Raw genomic sequence first — 21,111 nt, 5'->3', positions numbered from 1 at the left:
GCAGACCCATCTCTAGAACAACTGTTAAGAGGAGACTGCGCGAATCAGGCCTTCATGGTCAAATAGCTGCTAGGAAACCACTGCTAAGGAGAGGCAACAAGCAGAAGAGATTTGTTTGGGCCAAGAAACACAAGGAATGGACATTAGACCAGTGGAAATCTGTGCTTTGGTCTGATGAGTCCAAATTTGAGATCTTTGGTTCCAACCGTCGTGTCTTTGTGAGACGCAGAAAAGGTGAACGGATGGATTCCACATGCCTGGTTCCCACTGTGAAGCATGGAGGAGGAGGTGTGATGGTGTGGGGGTGTTTTGCTGGTGACACTGTTGGGGATTTATTCAAAATTGAAGGCACACTGAACCAGCATGGCTACCACAGCATCCTGCAGCGACATGCCATCCCATCCGGTTTGCGTTTAGTTGGACGATCATTTATTTTTCAACAGGACAATGACCCCAAACACACCTCCAGGCTGTGTAAGGGCTATTTGACCAAGAAGGAGAGTGATGGAGTGCTGCGGCAGATGACCTGGCCTCCACAGTCACCAGACCTGAACCCAATCGAGATGGTTTGGGGTGAGCTGGACTGCAGAGTGAAGGCAAAGGGGCCGACAAGTGCTAAACACCTCTGGGAACTCCTTCAAGACTGTTGGAAAACCATTTCAGGTGACTACCTCTTGAAGCTCATGGAGAGAATGCCAAGAGTGTGCAAAGCAGTAATCAGAGCAAAGGGTGGCTATTTTGAAGAAACTAGAATATAAAACATGTTTTCAGTTATTTCACCTTTTTTTGTTAAGTACATAACTCCACATGTGTTCATTCATAGTTTTGATGCCTTCAGTGAGAATCTACAATGTAAATAGTAATAATGTAAATATGTGTGTGTGTGTGTGTGTGTGTGTGCATGTGTATTATTTATTTATTTTTATTTACTGATTTATAACTGATAGGCTGTCTGACTGATTTCTTGGATGAATAAAAGATTGCCTATCACGTTCAATGGAAGGTTGCTTTTTTGGAAGTGACTTCTTCCATGTTCTTACCATAATGCCTAGTATATACATGTTGGGGGTGTGACTGTCTTTTTGGAATTGGAGGCTGCAGTGTTCTGCACTGGGTGGTGTTTTAACTGATGGAATAGATTTGTGCTACTGCTACATTTAGCAGCAATCATTTAGTGGAAAAATTTGCACAATAGTGTTCCTCCCTCCTGCCCTCCTAAACTAGACGACAGAGCCTCTTTAGGATCTTTCTAAATTTTTAATTTAATTAACTCAATTATTGATGTTAACCTGGTGGAGCAGGTGGTCGGAATGTCGTCATTATCATGATATACTTTTTTTTTCCTCGTAAAAAATTATACTTATCGAGAACAATATGAGATGGCCCACACCCAAGCCAGCCAAACTTTTTTTTCTCTTCTGTGCTACCAAAGATTGTGAAATGTTGGTACACTGGGCTACACTGGTTCTTTTTGGGGCACCTATCAATTAAAAAAAGCCTTATTGTAGATTCAATTGAACAAGTGTACACTGTTAAATTGCAATTACTACAACAAGCCTATGTTATCATTCTAACACTTGTCATAGAGATCACACTAATACAACATATGGAGCTTACAGTACACAAAAATGTTATTTGTAGCCAACATTAATGAAGACATCTGAATAAGGCCTACCAGGCTGTGGGAGAGGGGGAAGGCGTGTTTGGCCAGCAGCTCCACCACATCTGGATGGCTCTCCTCTGTCTTATAAGCAAACCTGGGACTCCTCATGTCCTGATGCAGAACAGAACATCCGAACATCAACCATCAGTGTCACTACAGGCTCATCACAGTTATGGCTGAAAGGATGAGATTATTCTGTGGTACCTTGCAGACCAGCTCCAGTCCTTTGGTGTTCTCTCCCTGGTTGGGAACGCTGATGGTCTCCAGTCTGCTGATGACTCCCAGGTTCACATCAAGAACAAACGGAGACTCCTGGATGAGCACAGACGGACATAATCAAACAGCTGCAAAGACACACAGTGCTACAGAGAGACTACAGTCCTGTGATTGTGAGTTAAATGTACTGAATAATAAATGAAATCTGAGGTACCCTTTCCACACTGGAGAAGTAGAGCTTGTAGTCTGTGATGGTCAGGGTTCCATTAACCAGACCACTGAACGGACAGATATACATTACATCCTTGACTGCACGTCAGCATGCACACACACACACAAAGAAATAAAGTTATTGATCTATGGACAGGTCATTAATATGTACATTCACTGTGATGTTTTCAAATATATACTGCCTCCTACATAGTACACACGATGAATATGGACACAGGGGTGAGGGACAGGTGAGGTGCACCTACCTGTGGTCTGAATAGTCTCTCCTGGTAGCAGAGGAACCTGATTCTGAAACATTGTGGCCTGCGCCCCGTATCTCAAAGCTGGAAGGTTCTGTAGAGAACACAGACCTGTCAGTGGGACCATAACACCCAGCATGGACCAGCAGGCAGACCTGGACCACTGACACCTACACCAGTATTACTGAGCATGCTGCTGATGAGGTTTTACTGAGAAGTAGTCAGCGATGACCACTAAAAACTAAATAAATGTCTGTCAAGATGAGCTTTTATCTTCAGTTCTCTTTCAAACCTTGCTCAGTATCTCACAATGGGAGGTACCTTCAGGTGTGACCAATCATGGAAACTTTAGTAATACCACATCTGTCTGAGAACAGACCAACCATCTAAGGATGCAAGGGTCAGTCCGTCCCCCTTTACAAATGCCTGCAGCACCCAGACTGTCACTTTTGCTTTGTTCCCCGTACAGATCATACAGGCTCTTTAGCTGTCCTGATGATGGATTTTCATTCAACTGGCTTGTGTTGAGCTCAGCACCAGCCACTTCACACTGCTGCAGCTTTGCTCTGCAATATTCTAAAATGCCGCGAATCATTGGTCTGAACAGGGCTTAACGAAACAAGCTAGCATGTTTAGGTGAGCTGTATATGTCTGTTCCCCTATCCTCTAGGGGGAACACGGGTGGTGGCAAGGTTTAGGACGATGAGTCCTGCCCTTGCCCAGCTGCATGTGGAGTCACCATATTGGGGAGAGACCCACATCCTCTCTGCATTACATGTATGAGAGTGAAACATGCCCAGGCTTCGCTCAAAGACATAGAGTCCTGTGGGCACTGCTGTACCATTTCAGTGAGGATTCTTGAATGCTGCTTGAGAGTGTAGGTCGGTCTCAAAAGCCGACCCTTGCCTCTCCAACACTGTGGCCAAGCCTAGAGAGAAGCCAAGTCCTCAAGTCAGAGGGTGGTGACAGAGAAAACAACAAGGATGAGGTTAACCTGGTTGTCCTTGGCAATTAGTATTGGGAGAATGATGAGGATGCCATCCTTACCCCGGCTCAGTCGCGGTCCAGCAGCTCCATTGGAAGGGAGGCACAGCCTGCTCCCCAGGAAGTCATATTACACAAGGTGTGTAGACAAGTAGCGACTAAGTTAATAAGTTGACTTGGCCCACATCACTGGATGACAAGGGCCGGAGAGAGATTTATACGATGGCAAGATCCTGCCTTCTTGTCAAGATGTCTTACTAGGTGGTGGAGGCTGTAACTGCGGGCTCACTCCACCAGGAGTATGGCCACCAAATGGGCCCAGCTCAGGGGCATTTCTGTGAGGGACACACACATTTTTTCGGTATTACCCCCTGGATGCCACTGTGCCCTCACTGGTCCACCCAGTCATGAGTGTGGGTTCATGGTTAACTGTGTGCTAGCTGATGGGCTGGGCTTGTGGTGTCGACCTTTGTGTGTTGAGGTGTTATGGGCTAAGGAGCATGCAGTTCAGGAGTGGGCATTATCTTCCAAAGCGTGATACCAAGCGAGGTTTAAAAGATAACTTTAGGTCACCAGGATAACCCTGGTTCTGTGATAACAGATAGAGGTATCCTACAACACACAACATGAAAGACATATGCTTCTGAATGGCAGGCGGGATGCGGCAGGCATTTGCAAAAGGGGACGGACTGGCCTGTGCATCTGAAAATGATTGGTCTGTCTCCCAACAGACATGGTGTTAATGGAGCTTCCATGATTGGTCACGCCTAAAGGTGCTTCCCAAAGTGAGATACCTCATGCAGTTATCAGAAAACCAGGTTTCCAGTGGTTATCTTGAAGGTTTCTCCCTCTGGAACTGTATTCAGAGGACACCTGCTGCAAACTAGATGAAAAAACACTTTTCATGCTAGAGAGCATGCACCAGTCAAAGACAAAGAAATTAACTATGCCACTTTACCTCTCATGAACACATAATACTTTCATATATATGGATTGACAATGGAGATGTAGTAGAATGCCATTCACTAATCAGACTCAAAATCTGTCCAGTAGCAGTGCAACATACAGTACAGGCCAAAAGTTTGGACACACCTTCTCATTCAATGCGTTTTCTTTATTTTCATGACTATTTACATTGTAGATTCTCACTGAAGGCATCAAAACTATGAATGAACACATGTGGACTTATGTACTTAACAAAAAAAGGTGAAATAACTGAAAACATGTTTCATATTCTAGTTTCTTCAAAATAGCCACCCTTTGCTCTGATTACTGCTTTGCACACTCTTGGCATTCTCTCCATGAGCTTCAAGAGGTAGTCACCTGAAATGGTTTTCCAACAGTCTTGAAGGAGTTCCCAGAGGTGTTTAGCACTTGTTGGCCCCTTTGCCTTCACTCTGCGCTCCAGCTCACCCCAAACCATCTCGATTGGGTTCAGGTCCGGTGACTGTGGAGGCCAGGTCATCTGCCGCAGCACTCCATCACTCTCCTTCTTGGTCAAATAGCCCTTACATAGCCTGGAGGTGTGTTTGGGGTCATTGTCCTGTTGAAAAATAAATGATCGTCCAACTAAACGCAAACCGGATGGGATGGCATGTCGCTGCAGGATGCTGTGGTAGCCATGCTGGTTCAGTGTGCCTTCAATTTTGAATAAATCCCCAACAGTGTCACCAGCAAAACACCCCCACACCATCACACCTCCTCCTCTATGCTTCACAGTGGGAACCAGGCATGTGGAATCCATCCGTTCACCTTTTCTGCGTCTCACAAAGACACGGCGGTTGGAACCAAAGATCTCAAATTTGGACTCATCAGACCAAAGCACAGATTTCCACTGGTCTAATGTCCATTCCTTGTGTTTCTTGGCCCAAACAAATCTCTTCTGCTTGTTGCCTCTCCTTAGCAGTGGTTTCCTAGCAGCTATTTGACCATGAAGGCCTGATTCGCGCAGTCTCCTCTTAACAGTTGTTCTAGAGATGGGTCTGCTGCTAGAACTCTGTGTGGCATTCATCTGGTCTCTGATCTGAGCTGCTGTTAACTTGCCATTTCTGAGGCTGGTGACTCGGATGAACTTATCCTCAGAAGCAGAGGTGACTCTTGGTCTTCCTTTCCTGGGTCGGTCCTCATGTGTGCCAGTTTCGTTGTAGCGCTTGATGGTTTTTGTGACTCCACTTGGGGACACATTTAAAGTTTTTGCAATTTTCCGGACTGACTGACCTTCATTTCTTAAAGTAATGATGGCCACTCGTTTTTTTTTAGTTAGCTGATTGGTTCTTGCCATAATATGAATTTTAACAGTTGTCCAATAGGGCTGTCGGCTGTGTATTAACCTGACTTCTGCACAACACAACTGATGGTCCCAACCCCATTGATAAAGCAAGAAATTCCACTAATTAACCCTGATAAGGCATACCTGTGAAGTGGAAACCATTTCAGGTGACTACCTCTTGAAGCTCATGGAGAGAATGCCAAGAGTGTGCAAAGCAGTAATCAGAGCAAAGGGTGGCTATTTTGAAGAAACTAGAATATAAAACATGTTTTCAGTTATTTCACCTTTTTTTGTTAAGTACATAACTCCACATGTGTTCATTCATAGTTTTGATGCCTTCAGTGAGAATCTACAATGTAAATAGTCATGAAAATAAAGAAAACGCATTGAATGAGAAGGTGTGTCCAAACTTTTGGCCTGTACTGTAAGTCAGCTCAAATGATAGTGTAACACATTAAATGTCCTCATTTTTAAACTCCTATGAATTAAATCAATAAACCTTTTCCTTCAGAGGTCGCTGACAGAGGGACAGAGGGATGCCGTACGCTGTAAATTGTGATTAGTGATATTCGGCTTCATAAATACAATACAATTGAATTGAATTGAATTGAACCTGAGAAAAAGGAATAAATACATCAAACGTTGGGGTAAAAAAAGGTTTTAGTTCTTGGAAAAAAAACATAAAATTTGTGCATGTAATTTTAAAAGTTACACACACTTGTGCATGTACACATTAAAGTATTCCGGGCCCCGGAAAACGACCTTTCATCAGTCTGGAGACAACCAATCAGCTATTTGAAATTTCACTCAGGAAACAGAAAAACCTCATTCAATGACTATTTTGTCTGCTCTCCCCTTCTGTCCAGAGACTGGACAAACACAGTTCCTATATTAATATTATACTGATAAACTGACTGATGAAAGAAAGATATCATGAACTCACTGTTGAGTAGCTACAACAGAACAGGGGTTACTAAATCATAAATAAATGTAAGAAAATAACTGAGGGAACACACACACCTGTTCTACTGAGGTGCTGGTTCACAGGCAGACATCAAAACCACAGAATGAAAAACCTATACACTCAGACATTTATTCCAACTAATAAAGGTCAATAAATCACTTCATGAGTGTACAGCTTCTCCATTCATACTTTATTTTACTATATGATAAATGCAATATTAGATAAATGGGGATAAAACCACAAGGTATACACACAACACTGAGGACAGAGAAATATCACAGGAATATTTCAAAACGTTAAGGCAATGTTAAGGATTAGGCTACATCGAAAAGTGTGAATTATGTTAAGCTCTCAGTAAAGTCAGTAAGTAAATAAACTTTACCAGATAGTTGATTTATATTTCTATAATATCCCTATATCATGAAAATAAATAGTATACCAGTGCTCCAGTGAATAAGTATTTTACATTTACACAGCAGAGTTTAAGATATTCTGATTTATAGTCTCTGGTGTAGGTCAAGTTTCAAAAACACTGAATCACCCAGTCTGGTTAAATTACATCTGTCAAACTGCACAGTTGTTTATTACATGTGGTATGTATTAGCTGTCATTCCTCAGGACAGCAGCACTGCAGGAGGCTGAGAGAAGGAGCAGGATGAGGCATGCAGACCAAGACAGAATGAGGAGGAGGTGAACAAGAGAAAGGACAGACAGACAGACAGAAAGAGACTTGCCAAAGCATTGGAAGGATGCTCAGAATCACTTTCTCCATGGTAACAAAGCCCTTCATCTTGTGAATCTTGCTGCCGGAGAGAGCCAGCATGGAGGAAGTGAGAGACAGAGGAAAAGAGACATTATACAGAAAATAGACATTATTCTATACGTGGGATCCCGTTATTATTGTCACTCCCCACTCTCTGCTGTGCTGAGCTTGGTGTGTTCGTGTAGGGAGTGACGAGGTTAGGGCCTGTAAACACTGGAAATATTCAGCATTCACATAATTATATATTCCATGAAAGTAAAAAAAACTGTGTGTTTGTGTGTGTGTATATATATACATATACATATATATATATATATATATATACATATACGTATATATATATACAGTACAGGCCAAAAGTTTGGACACACCTTCTCATTCAATGCGTTTTCTTTATTTTCATGACTATTTACATTGTAGATTCTCACTGAAGGCATCAAAACTATGAATGAACACATGTGGAGTTATGTACTTAACAAAAAAAGGTGAAATAACTGAAAACATGTTTTATATTCTAGTTTCTTCAAAATAGCCACCCTTTGCTCTGATTACTGCTTTGCACACTCTTGGCATTCTCTCCATGAGCTTCAAGAGGTAGTCACCTGAAATGGTTTTCCAACAGTCTTGAAGGAGTTCCCAGAGGTGTTTAGCACTTGTTGGCCCCTTTGCCTTCACTCTGCGCTCCAGCTCACCCCAAACCATCTCGATTGGGTTCAGGTCCGGTGACTGTGGAGGCCAGGTCATCTGCCGCAGCACTCCATCACTCTCCTTCTTGGTCAAATAGCCCTTACACAGCCTGGAGGTGTGTTTGGGGTCATTGTCCTGTTGAAAAATAAATGATCGTCCAACTAAACGCAAACCGGATGGGATGGCATGTCGCTGCAGGATGCTGTGGTAGCCATGCTGGTTCAGTGTGCCTTCAATTTTGAATAAATCCCCAACAGTGTCACCAGCAAAACACCCCCACACCATCACACCTCCTCCTCCATGCTTCACAGTGGGAACCAGGCATGTGGAATCCATCCGTTCACCTTTTCTGCGTCTCACAAAGACACGGCGGTTGGAACCAAAGATCTCAAATTTGGACTCATCAGACCAAAGCACAGATTTCCACTGGTCTAATGTCCATTCCTTGTGTTTCTTGGCCCAAACAAATCTCTTCTGCTTGTTGCCTCTCCTTAGCAGTGGTTTCCTAGCAGCTATTTGACCATGAAGGCCTGATTGGCGCAGTCTCCTCTTAACAGCTGTTCTAGAGATGGGTCTGCTGCTAGAACTCTGTGTGGCATTCATCTGGTCTCTGATCTGAGCTGCTGTTAACTTGCCATTTCTGAGGCTGGTGACTCGGATGAACTTATCCTCAGAAGCAGAGGTGACTCTTGGTCTTCCTTTCCTGGGTTGGTCCTCATGTGTGCCAGTTTCGTTGTAGCGCTTGATGGTTTTTGCGACTCCACTTGGGGACACGTTTAAAGTTTTTGCAATTTTCCGGACTGACTGACCTTCATTTCTTAAAGTAATGATGGCCACTCGTTTTTCTTTGGTTAGCTGATTGGTTCTTGCCATAATATGAATTTTAACAGTTGTCCAATAGGGCTGTCGGCTGTGTATTAACCTGACTTCTGCACAACACAACTGATGGTCCCAACCCCATTGATAAAGCAAGAAATTCCACTAATTAACCCTGATAAGGCACACCTGTGAAGTGGAAACCATTTCAGGTGACTACCTCTTGAAGCTCATGGAGAGAATGCCAAGAGTGTGCAAAGCAGTAATCAGAGCAAAGGGTGGCTATTTTGAAGAAACTAGAATATAAAACATGTTTTCAGTTATTTCACCTTTTTTTGTTAAGTACATAACTCCACATGTGTTCATTCATAGTTTTGATGCCTTCAGTGAGAATCTACAATGTAAATAGTCATAAAAATAAAGAAAACGCATTGAATGAGAAGGTGTGTCCAAACTTTTGGCCTGTACTGTATATACACATATATATATACATATATATATAGATATATATATACATATATATATATATACATATATATATAGACATATATATACATATATACACATATATACATATATATATATATATATATATATATATATATATATATATATATATATATATACACACACACACATATACACACACACACAGACTAGGTCTGCCCCTCTCAAGTCACAGATTCAAATCGTTGGCTATGATGCCTGACAGGAGCTTCCATGTTGTACAGAGGCAGGTTATTGGCCAGTAGTTGGATAGGACTGCGCCCTTCTGGGGATCCTTCACTATCAGGACGGTCTGTCCTTGGGTCAACCACTCTGGATAGGTCCCATCCATCAGCTTGGTGGAGAACATCCTATTTATTCTCCTGGTTTCTTCCTCTCTTGTGTATCTCTTAAGGCGGGTAGCCAGAGCTGTGAGCCTTTGCTTGGCAGTCTCCAGTGCCTCAGGTATAGACAGTTTCCTGTACTTTTTAGGGATCTTTTTCTTCCTTACACCTTTTAGTAGCTCTGAGACTTGACCGACCTCTCTCTATGTCACCTTGATCTTGGCCTCCAGCCTCCCTCTTCATGGAGGGTAATGCTTTTTGTCAATCAATCAATCAATCAATCAATTTTATTTATAAAGCCCAATATCACAAATCACAATTTGCCTCACAGGGCTTTACAGCATACGACATCCCTCTGTCCTTTGGACCCTCACAGCGGATAAGGCTGGCTCATAGTGTTCATCTTGTAGCCAAGCATCTCTAGGATCACTGTTGCTGTGGTGTTTATCAGCCGATTTGTCTCAGTAATGGGTCCTTGTGGGGATTGTACGTAGTACTGCATACACATCATCTAGCAGACTTTCAGAGGGTACTCTGTCACTTAGCCTTGGTAATTGGCTTCTGGGGTGCTGGGATTCCAGCTTATTCATTATTTTCAATCTCAGGTCATTCGTCCTTGCTGAATTTCCCTTCGGGGATGAATTTGAAGCATCCATACATCCTAAATCCTCTGCATGTAGCCCCTCTTGCTAGGGCTGCTTGTATAGTAGCATTCCAACAGTTACATATTCTCTGCTCTAGTCCATCTATCTCATCTCTCTCTCTTGAGCTTTTTTACATGTTGTTTGGGCCATTCCTGAGCAGTTTTTGTGGTGTGGCATGGTACAATGTCCTGCTAGGTGGTGGCCACTGCCATCGGGGAGTGCCTTTGCCATGAGGGGATGCACTTGGTCTGCAACAGTGTTTTGAAAGGTGGTGCATGTCAAGTGGCATCCACATCAACGCTAGGTGCCAAGCATTCCTAGGCAGCAGACCATTGCATTGTAACAAGTTGATCAAGGTTATTCACTTCATCTGCCAACAGTTTTAATATTTTGGCTGATCTGTATATATATACAGTACAGGCCAAAAGTTTGGACACACCTTCTCATTCAATGCATTTTCTTTATTTTCATGACTATTTACATTGTAGATTCTCACTGAAGGCATCAAAACTATGAATGAACACATGTGGAGTTATGTACTTAACAAAAAAAGGTGAAATAACTGAAAACAGGTTTTATATTCTAGTTTCTTCAAAATAGCCACCCTTTGCTCTGATTACTGCTTTGCACACTCTTGGCATTCTCTCGATGAGCTTCAAGAGGTAGTCACCTGAAATGGTCTACACTTCACAGGTGTGCCTTATCAGGGTTAATTAGTGGAATTTCTTGCTTTATCAATGGGGTTGGGACCATCAGTTGTGTTGTGCAGAAGTCAGGTTAATACACAGCCGACAGCCCTATTGGACAACTGTTAAAATTCATATTATGGCAAGAACCAATCAGCTAACTAAAGAAAAACAAGTGGCCATCATTACTTTAAGAAATGAAGGTCAGTCAGTCCGGAAAATTGCAAAAACTTTAAATGTGTCCCCAAGTGGAGTCGCAAAAACCATCAAGCACTACAACGAAACTGGCACACATGAGGACCGACCCAGGAAAGGAAGACCAAGAGTCACCTCTGCTTCTGAGGATAAGTTCATCCGAGTCACCAGCCTCAGAAATGGCAAGTTAACAGCAGCTCAGATCAGAGACCAGATGAATGCCACACAGAGTTCTAGCAGCAGACCCATCTCTAGAACAACTGTTAAGAGGAGACTGCGCGAATCAGGCCTTCATGGTCAAATAGCTGCTAGGAAACCACTGCTAAGGAGAGGCAACAAGCAGAAGAGATTTGTTTGGGCCAAGAAACACAAGGAATGGACATTAGACCAGTGGAAATCTGTGCTTTGGTCTGATGAGTCCAAATTTGAGATCTTTGGTTCCAACCGCCGTGTCTTTGTGAGACGCAGAAAAGGTGAACGGATGGATTCCACATGCCTGGTTCCCACTGTGAAGCATAGAGGAGGAGGTGTGATGGTGTGGGGGTGTTTTGCTGGTGACACTGTTGGGGATTTATTCAAAATTGAAGGCACACTGAACCAGCATGGCTACCACAGCATCCTGCAGCGACATGCCATCCCATCCGGTTTGCGTTTAGTTGGACGATCATTTATTTTTCAACAGGACAATGACCCCAAACACACCTCCAGGCTGTGTAAGGGCTATTTGACCAAGAAGGAGAGTGATGGAGTGCTGCGGCAGATGACCTGGCCTCCACAGTCACCGGACCTGAACCCAATCGAGATGGTTTGGGGTGAGCTGGACCGCAGAGTGAAGGCAAAGGGGCCAACAAGTGCTAAACACCTCTGGGAACTCCTTCAAGACTGTTGGAAAACCATTTCAGGTGACTACCTCTTGAAGCTCATGGAGAGAATGCCAAGAGTGTGCAAAGCAGTAATCAGAGCAAAGGGTGGCTATTTTGAAGAAACTAGAATATAAAACATGTTTTCAGTTATTTCACCTTTTTTTGTTAAGTACATAACTCCACATGTGTTCATTCTTAGTTTTGATGCCTTCAGTGAGAATCTACAATGTAAATAGTCATGAAAATAAAGAAAACGCATTGAATGAGAAGGTGTGTCCAAACTTTTGGCCTGTACTGTATATATCATATCGTATATATATTATATACCATATATACTGTATACTGAGTAAATTTTATGACAATGCATTCCATAGCTGTTGAGGGTGACCAACACTGTCATCCAGTGAGCCACACACTGTGATAGTCGCCATCTTCCGGGGAAGATTTAAGTGGTCAACCAGCTGCAGAAGAGTTCCCCTGCTGGAGTTTCAGATTCACACTTGACTTACACCTGATTTAGACATTTTGGTGTTGTAATTTTCCTATTTCATATTCATATTCATATGATAATGCTCATAAGAGAGTTTTGGAGTAAAGAACAAAGAAAAAGAATTAAAAGGTACAGAAAAAAAGGAGACCAAGCACACTGAGCTGGAACTGGCAGAGATGTCTACAGTGGGCCTGATGGAGGAAGTACTAATGCAGGAAGCACAGTTAAGCTCTGCCCCCAGACAGTTCATCTGCATACACCTCAGCCAGACAGTCACATCCTGTTTACCCTACATGAAGTAGTCTGTATGCACATTCAAGTCAAAGACACTGAAACAAACTGTTGTCAGATTGAGCGTTCACTTTCACCTATTCATGACATGCTGTGTGGTAACTAGACTTTATTATGATCTCTGCATCAGTGTAGTGAAGCACACAGATTTATCAGGAGGTATTTCATGATTTGCTGGATAATTCATGTTTGTGTATCTTATCCATAAACAGTTCCTCAACTTATTATCAGTAAGTAGTCGAAAGCAGCTTTAGCTCAGTTTTGGACCACTTTAAAAAACTGTTGTTCCCATTAAGCCTGGTATACACTGTGTGATTTTTGTCCCAGACAAAAGTTGACCAATGTGAAAGAAACGTGGTGATATCATTGGTTGTGGCTCTGAAACAGTAGTCCAATGTTACACAGTAAGAAAGATTCAAGTATGGCCGTTGTCACGGTCTTGCGATCAAAGACAGCCTGTGATAAAATTCTGACAGTGTCAGAAATTTGGGATGACCATCTCACTGTGTGACTGCTGTTGCAACCTACGTCTACTAACCAACCAACAGAAATGCAGCATGAAATGATGCACTACTTAGCGCAACAATGCTAAATACTCGTAGATGTTAATAAATACACTTTGAGCTCTCACTGCAAAGTTGGCATGCCTAGACAGCCTGCCTTTTATCCTCAGCCACAACCACATTCCTATCCTCCTCCTCCTCTTCTTTAGCCTTTTTTGACACACTTAAATGCAGCTATAGCAAGGGCTTCATTCAAGTTTGTTTTCATTTTTCTCGTACCACTACAGCGGCATAGATGGATGACGCACGCTGATGACGTTTTGTTCTTGCATATTGGTGTCGATGGATGTACGTTGTAGCTTGTGATTCAGTTGGTGTTATCATTGTACAGTGTGCATACATCAAACTTGATGTCATACCCAAGGTTATTAGATCCATGTTGCACAGTGTTGCTGTACTAAACTTATATGATTGCTAAAAACTCAGTCTGTAGGAGGTTTTAGTTCAGTTATCCTTTAAGCGAAACAACCCTTTGTTTAAAAATACATGTGTCTGAACTGTATTGTTCCAGAGGACAAACTCATAAGACTACAATTCTTACCCTTGGATTCAGCCTCTTGGACATCTGGAGATTAACAAACCGAATACACAGGACATACACACACACACACACACACACACACATATATATAAAACAAATGTAGTTCACATGAAATGGAAATGACTATATATTCACTGTCTGATATTAAACTGAAGATTACTTTAACTGCATTTTTATTGTTAGCAACCATTCTGTATTTGGTGACAGATAGGTGCAAACACAAAGGAGCCCAAAGCAAATGCAACAATGTGGATTCAAATATCCAAGCAAATACAACAACCGGAAGCTGCTACAATAGAGGAACAGAGCTGCAGAACACTTTTGTAAAAGCACATTTAAAACCAAGCAGCAGAAAAGTGCTACATATGACAGACACAGAACTTCATTCCACAGAAGTGCTCCATAACATTAAATGGCTCTCAGTAACGTCGGGCTCAGACTACAAAATATCAGCCCTATTATAACCCAATGTTGCTGTCGGCTCAGATCATGAATGACAGTGAGTGTCTTGGGGATAATCCATTGTTTCATCTCGTGTAGTGTGTCATAGGAGACAACAACTGATGCTGCGTCTGGGACGCCTCACAACATCCCGACACAAAGTCTAGCATGTATGAATTATTATTTTGTCTTCCACAACTTCTCCTGTTACAGCCCTCACTTTGACCAATAGGAACACAGAGCGATCTGCTGCCGTGGACACCTGTATGCCACCAACACCCCAGTCTTTTTGATATTTCCTCTAGGGATGTTACCATGACGGAATAAAAAAAAAAAAAAAAGAAAAAGAAAAATGCTGGCATTAAACAGCAGCGGAACTTTAGCAACCTGCTGAGTACCGCCAGTAGCGTCAAGCTAGCAAAGAATGTTATTTCTTCATAATGGAGGATATAAAGGAATAAAATTCACAAATAGTGCTGGGGCTTTTACTTGCCACAACTGCAGGTACCAGCTTCATTTGAAACAGACTAAATTAGAAACAGGCCTTAATTTATTATTCCCTCTGTATTTTCTACTTTTTACTTAAAGGATAACTTCGGTATTTTTCAACCTGGGACCTATTTCCCCATGTATATGTGTGCGTATGATTCATGGGTACCACTCGTTCTAAAATTGGTTCAGTATTGAGGCACGAAACAAGCTAAAACGGTAATGGGGGCAAATGTGTCCCGTATAAAAGTGTTTTTTTTTTGCCACTGACCAGTTCAGATCGCCAGTGCTATCTCTGTAGATAGCATATTGTAGCGGCCCTGGGGCAGCGGTGAGTGTGAATGAGTGGAGTCAGCTGTCAGTCAGTGTTGGAGCAGAGAGGGGGAGGGCGGCCCTGCTTGGTACTGTAAGTATGTGTGTATGAAGTGTGTGTGTTACGCCAGAAGAGTCAGAGTTTGGGACGGAGTCTTTTACGTGCTACCCCCTGGAGTGTTACCGGAGTTTTTGGAGTGCTCAAATAAACGGGCCTTTTTCCCGAACGCAAGAACAGGATGTCGGGCAACACCCCGTACAGCTTTCATAGGCTGCCTTTGTCGGACGGCGAGATAGTGAAGTTGTGGCTAGTTGTGCTACAAATGGATGCTAACACTCCTCTCCAGACATTGTGCCTTGCAGACCATCGGGTCTGCAGTGGTCACTTCTCCCAAGATGACTACTGCCAGCCGAAGAAGAGAAGACATCCAATCCCAAAACACCTCTTCCTCAAGAAAACGGCTGTCCCACGAGTAGAGAGAGCTACAGACACAGTGGAGCAAAGCTTGTGACATCACACAGCCCAGAGGTAAGGGAAAGGCTAAGTTAGTATGCTATTTACAGAGATAGCACTGGCGATCTGAACCGATCAGTGGCGAAAAAACACACACTTCATACACACATACTCACTTACAGTACCCAGCGGGGCAGCCCTCCCCCCCTCTGCTCCAACACTGACTGACAGCTGACTCCACTCATAGCACTGGCGATCTGAACCAGTCAGTGGCGAAAAAAAGCACTTTTAATGCGCAAACTTATACGGGACACATTTGCCCCCATTACCGTTTTAGCTCGTTTCGCGGCTCCGGTTGCATCCGCCTCCCTCAATATTGAACCAATTTTAGAACGAGTTGTATCTATGAATCATATGCACACATACACATGGGGAAATAGGGCCCAGGTTGAAAAATACCGAAGTTGTCCTTTAAAAGCCCCTTATAACTTCAGTTTAGAGAATCCCTATATTTATCCCTATTTATCAGTCTAGATTGTTTTGGTATGAGTTGCTGAGTGTTGGAGATATCGGCTGTAGAGATGTCTGCTTTCTCTCCAGAATAGTGGAACTAGATGGTACTCAGCCTGTAGTGCTCAAAGTACAAAAAAAAAAAAAAAACACATTTGAAAAACTCTACAGCAATGTCTCTTTCCAGAAATCATGACCTGGTAACTCAAGATAATCCAGACCCTGTTGTGAGCAATTTCATGTAGGAACTGTTTTGTGTCAATCACAATATACCTGCCAACCGTATCACCACACAAAAGGAACCGGGCATCTACTGCTAGCTCACCTAGCACCACTGAGCTAGCTAAAGTTACAGCTCAGCCAAAGAGGACGCCATTAATGTTGAATTTCGTGCCGTCTTGAGGTAAATTCTCTCGTCCATGAGTAAAAGCACACCTCTTTCTGTGGAATGATATACATACTGATACGCAGAGCTAAGTACAGCGTATTCAGCAGCTAATATTTCGGCGCATAGGGCGTAAAAATCAGCTCCTTCAGGATGTTGTAAAGTCACTATTGCAACAGCAAACACAAATTCAACCAATCCCCGTGACTGCACGACCTTGCAACTTTTCAGCAAATCTGACCAATCACTGCAGTTTCCTGTGAGTTTCACCAGTCATAGCAATCCCACGCACAACATCACCAAACTCCCTGCCTTGTTTTTAGATGTGAAGAAGCAGACATGCACAACACGAACATCTCACATTTAACAACAAAATTACTGCTTAAAACCTCACAGGATTAGCTGCCTTCAAAAACAATATTATTGTAATTTTCACTTGAATCCGCAATTTCATTGCAAAAAAAAACCTAAAAACTTTGCAACGTGCATAGCTTTTTTTTTTTAAAAAAAAAAAAGCTGCTATGAAATCAGGCATTTTAGCCCGCAACAATACCCCAAAAAAAGCCCCTGGAGGGTAAGTCCTGGAGGGTAAATGGCTACAGTGACTCCCGTTTTAAAGCCTAAAGTTTGGCATTTTGGCCATCACCATATTTGAAAGAATACAAACAGGTGTGTTATATAAAAGTTCACCTCCGTACTGTTGTCATGAACAAAAAAATAAGCTATAGAGGACAAAACCATTTTTTGTACCAGGGTGTTGTTTACATGTTCATTTCTGCTGTAAAGTTGGCCATTTTAACATGGAGGTCTGTGGAGACTGACTCACTTTTGAAGTGAGCCTCACATGGCCATTAGAGGAACTGCAGTTTTTGGCTCTACGTGTTGAAGGTGCCGCTTGGGTGCACCCAACCAAACATTGCATGTCTTACACCACTCTACTGGTTTGATGACAAGTTTGATAAAACAAATAAGTACTTAGCTGCTGACAGGCAGAAGCAGAGAAGAAACTGTACAGCAGCTCAACAGTAGCTTATTCAACAATGACAACAGCTGTGATACAGTACATTCACATACACTAAACACACAAAACTCTGCCCCTGCACACACAGCACACATGTGCATACATATTGCCATTTGTGCCAGCCTTACCATGAGATCTGGTCTTCTTCTGGCCTATCAGTTACAAAAAACAAACTGATGAGTAATACTGTCAGCAGTGTGAGTGTGTTTGTTTGTGAGTGTGTGTCTGTTAGCTACCTTGTTGTCCCTGTTCACAATGTCAGGTGGGACCGATCCTGAGATCTGACTGGAGATGGTGGCTGCTATCAACTGTTTACACCACTCTACATGGGAACCTGTTGGACTGAACAGACAGAGGCGAGAAAACTATAACACCAAAACTATAACAAAATACTGTTTTTTTTCCCTATTCCTACAACATTACCATTTTTTGATTGCTGTTAAGCTGCCATGAGTAAAACTCAACACTTCCTGCATAATGTAATCCCTTCATTTTCTGGCATGCTTTTGTTGCAAAACATCTGCAGGAAATGTTGAGTTTCAATGGCAGCAATGTAACAACCTGGGGCAAGTTTGCATCATCAATGTCTGTGTGCATTGTCCATTAACGTTACATTGCAGCATGTTTTGCTGCAGCGCTTTCGCTCAACACCAGACCAATTTCAAAAATGATAGATCAGTTGGACACAAACGTATGGGAAAACCGACCGATTACACTTCTGCTCAGGGTAAAGTTGGGTCGAGCTATGCTGGAAATAACACACGGTCATCAATGTTAGTAAGTGCAAGTTATGCTGCCTTTACATGTGCAAATGATGTACAAGTTTGGCTTTTTTTAAGTGTTATTATTTTGACTCTTGAAGCTACAAATATTTTTACTTGAGCCTCCCTGAGTGAGTGAGGGAAATGCATGACCCTCCCTACACCATAAATAGGCCCTCACCATTGTTTTTCTATATTTACACCAAATTGAGGTACTGGAGTCAATGTAATAAGCAAACAGCACAGGATTTAAGGGGAACACCACCCAAATTAAGAATTCCAATATGTTGCTTCAATGGCCGTGGTAGTTAAATCAGTATTTGTGAACATAACATACTCTCTCTCAAAGCCAAAAACCAGAGAAGTAAGTCTCAAACTTGTAATGTCATAGGATATAAATTCTGGAGCTGCTCCATAGACAATGAATGGGTGCCTGACTTTGTGGAGCCACAGAATGTTTGTTTTATTTTTTATACCCAAATGAGCTTAATTCAATTCTAATGTTCTCAGTTCTGAAACAGAAACTGTACCCATATACTCAGAACATTCCCCTGGGTGTTCTTAGTGTCACCTGGAACAGTGCATCCCAACAGATCTACAAACCTGACACATTTGCAAGTCACTTGTGGTCCATTCAAAATGGACCTGCGACCCACCAGCTGGGAACCACTGCTCTAGAGCGTATTTTACCATTCAATGTCTATGGACCCTTTAAGGGATGACATGACAATGACGTCATTTTGTCAGCCGGAGGCAAAACAGGACTCGAGCGGTACATTTCGACAGCGAATCTGAATTTCTGAATGGTCCAGTTTGTGCTACACTGTGCTCACACCCTTGCAATGAGTGATCCCGACTGCTCCCTATTCAGAGAGACTCAAATTATCCTTCTCTATTGTCGGTAACAAGCCAACAGAACTTGCTTGCTAGCACTAGCTAATGTCTGTGGAGAATTGTTTTGCCTCCAGCTAAGCCCCACCCACCAAAACCATCATACTGTTTACTATCAGTAAAAGAGTCTATGGATTAGCTCCAGGCTTTATACCCTATGACATTACAAACTTGAGTTTTAGCACTCGAGTTTTTGGATTTGGGAGAGTGTTGTTCATGTTTGCTAATATTTTTTGGACTGTTCTGGGCCATAGGACTAACATGTATGAAATTTGAAAATGGGCATAGCTCCCCTTTAAGAGTTACCCAAAATATTTATTTTTGCTAATTTTACAGTTTCTGACTATGATAACCAATGTGATCTTAGCAGTTTATTTTAATTTGACAGAAAGTATTTATTATATACCATATACAACCATTTAAAGTTGTATGTCCTTCCCCTAAGCCAAAATAAAAAAACATAAGTCCTTCCCCAGAGCTAAAAGTATTATTTAACATGCCTCCCCTATTTCTAACCTAATAAAGAACTCCATAATATAGTGCATGTTCTACATTAAATATCAATTTCGTTAAATTGGTGGTGGGGCTAAACTACGCCCGGAACCCCCAGTGGCTTGATTCAGGCCCTGATCTCATTTCCTAGAAGGACAATTTTATTTAAAATGTATAAATTAAATGTGACAGATTGTGGACGGTCATGCTGCATTCCTAAACATACTTAGTGACGCCCACAGTGCATACTGTGTTCTGCATTAGCTGTAGCTAACATTAACGTTACTCTACACTGAGTGTTTTACAGAGATAACACTAGCTGTTAGCTGTCTGTTAACCAACTGGCAGACCACACTGTTGTGTCTGACAATATGTTGTGCTGTCGTCTCCTTGTTCTGTTACAGTATAATGGTTTAAACACGCTTGTAGCCTACACACCGCTAACTTAGCTACTCTATCATCGCTGCTATACTGTAACGTTAAGGTACCATTACGCCAAAGTCCATTAAAAACCGGTAGTATGTAGCAGCCTTTGCTTATTAGAAAATCTGATTTAAAAGTCGATATTTCAAAAATGTCTGCATTGGCTTCACGCCGAATTAAAGACAAGACCGTCTTCATTCAGGAAATTTGTGCAATATTTCATCGAGACTTGAATATTGCGGAATAGCAGGAAACTGTAAATGGTCAACATATAATATATTCTTGTGGGACCGAGCCCACTCACCTGTCCAGGGTTTCCCCGGCGGATGGTGCACTGGTCGGCGAGCCCCAGGGCTTTCTGTTCGGCCCTGCTCCGTCCGCCGCCCCGGCAGCTCCGGCCTGTTTCTCCATCTGTTTACTTGTAGGTCACAAGGGGCGGAGGCAGGCGATTTCCTCTGCTCTGAGGATGCGGGGGAAATTAGGCTTTTGTTTAATTCCAATGTCCGCCCTCAGCACGCGTGCCTGTTTGTTCTACCGGGGCTCGGGGCTGTCTGTGAAATTAGTGTAAATGCTTCCTGTCATTTGGTCATTTGTGCTTCCTCCTCACTCGCATCTCTTCCTCGCTCTGTAGCTCCGCCCATTTACAACACGCCGGAGATGCGAGGATGAGAGGAGGCGCGGGCAGCCGGGTCCGTCATGTTGTGGCTTCCACAAGTGCGTGGACATGAAGTGACATGTTCAGATGTACCATGTCGTTTGGGTTGTCTTGTCAGAGCTAGATTTAGACTGCTGTGTTTCTCTGTGGAGCTCGTATTCACTTCCTTTTAGAAAAATGACGTGAAAGTAAATGTGAAACTATATCTAACATATAAAAGAGGAATGACATAACCTCCACCCAGTGTTCATCATCAACATGGCGCTGTTTCTTTTAGAATATGAAATGAGATAAGAGGTTGAAAATACACTACTCCCACTGACACGTGATAGTTAATGTGCT

The 21,111-nt window shown here is 42.6% G+C and overlaps 1 protein-coding gene across 6 annotated transcripts in view; it reads right to left on the bottom strand.

Annotated features, from left to right (window-relative positions):
- Positions 1-20,755, bottom strand: part of mtmr1a (myotubularin related protein 1a) — a 35,963-nt gene extending 15,208 nt beyond the window's left edge. The window contains exons 1-9 of one of the 6 annotated variants that reach the window (XM_078164168.1): positions 20,419-20,755; positions 17,784-17,889; positions 17,676-17,699; positions 13,936-13,959; positions 7,301-7,369; positions 2,356-2,443; positions 2,094-2,188; positions 1,868-1,975; positions 1,676-1,774 (exon numbers count right to left, since the gene is read on the bottom strand). In XM_078164168.1, coding sequence (XP_078020294.1) covers positions 1,676-1,774; positions 1,868-1,975; positions 2,094-2,188; positions 2,356-2,443; positions 7,301-7,369; positions 13,936-13,959; positions 17,676-17,699; positions 17,784-17,889; positions 20,419-20,525 — 720 coding nt within the window. In that variant the 5' untranslated portion in view covers positions 20,526-20,755. The remainder of the gene's footprint in view (positions 1-1,675; positions 1,775-1,867; positions 1,976-2,093; positions 2,189-2,355; positions 2,444-7,300; positions 7,370-13,935; positions 13,960-17,675; positions 17,700-17,783; positions 17,890-20,418) is intronic. The other 5 variants (XM_033651550.2, XM_033651552.2, XM_033651551.2 and 2 more) reach the window with 5 other exon arrangements.
- Between the last annotated feature and the right edge of the window lie 356 nt (positions 20,756-21,111).

Source organism: Epinephelus lanceolatus, chromosome 22, assembly GCF_041903045.1.
Source record: "Epinephelus lanceolatus isolate andai-2023 chromosome 22, ASM4190304v1, whole genome shotgun sequence".
Classification (NCBI taxonomy): domain Eukaryota; kingdom Metazoa; phylum Chordata; class Actinopteri; order Perciformes; family Serranidae; genus Epinephelus; species Epinephelus lanceolatus.
The sequence above is the reverse complement of the archived record's forward strand: the minus strand, read 5'-3'. Positions and strand labels throughout refer to the sequence as shown.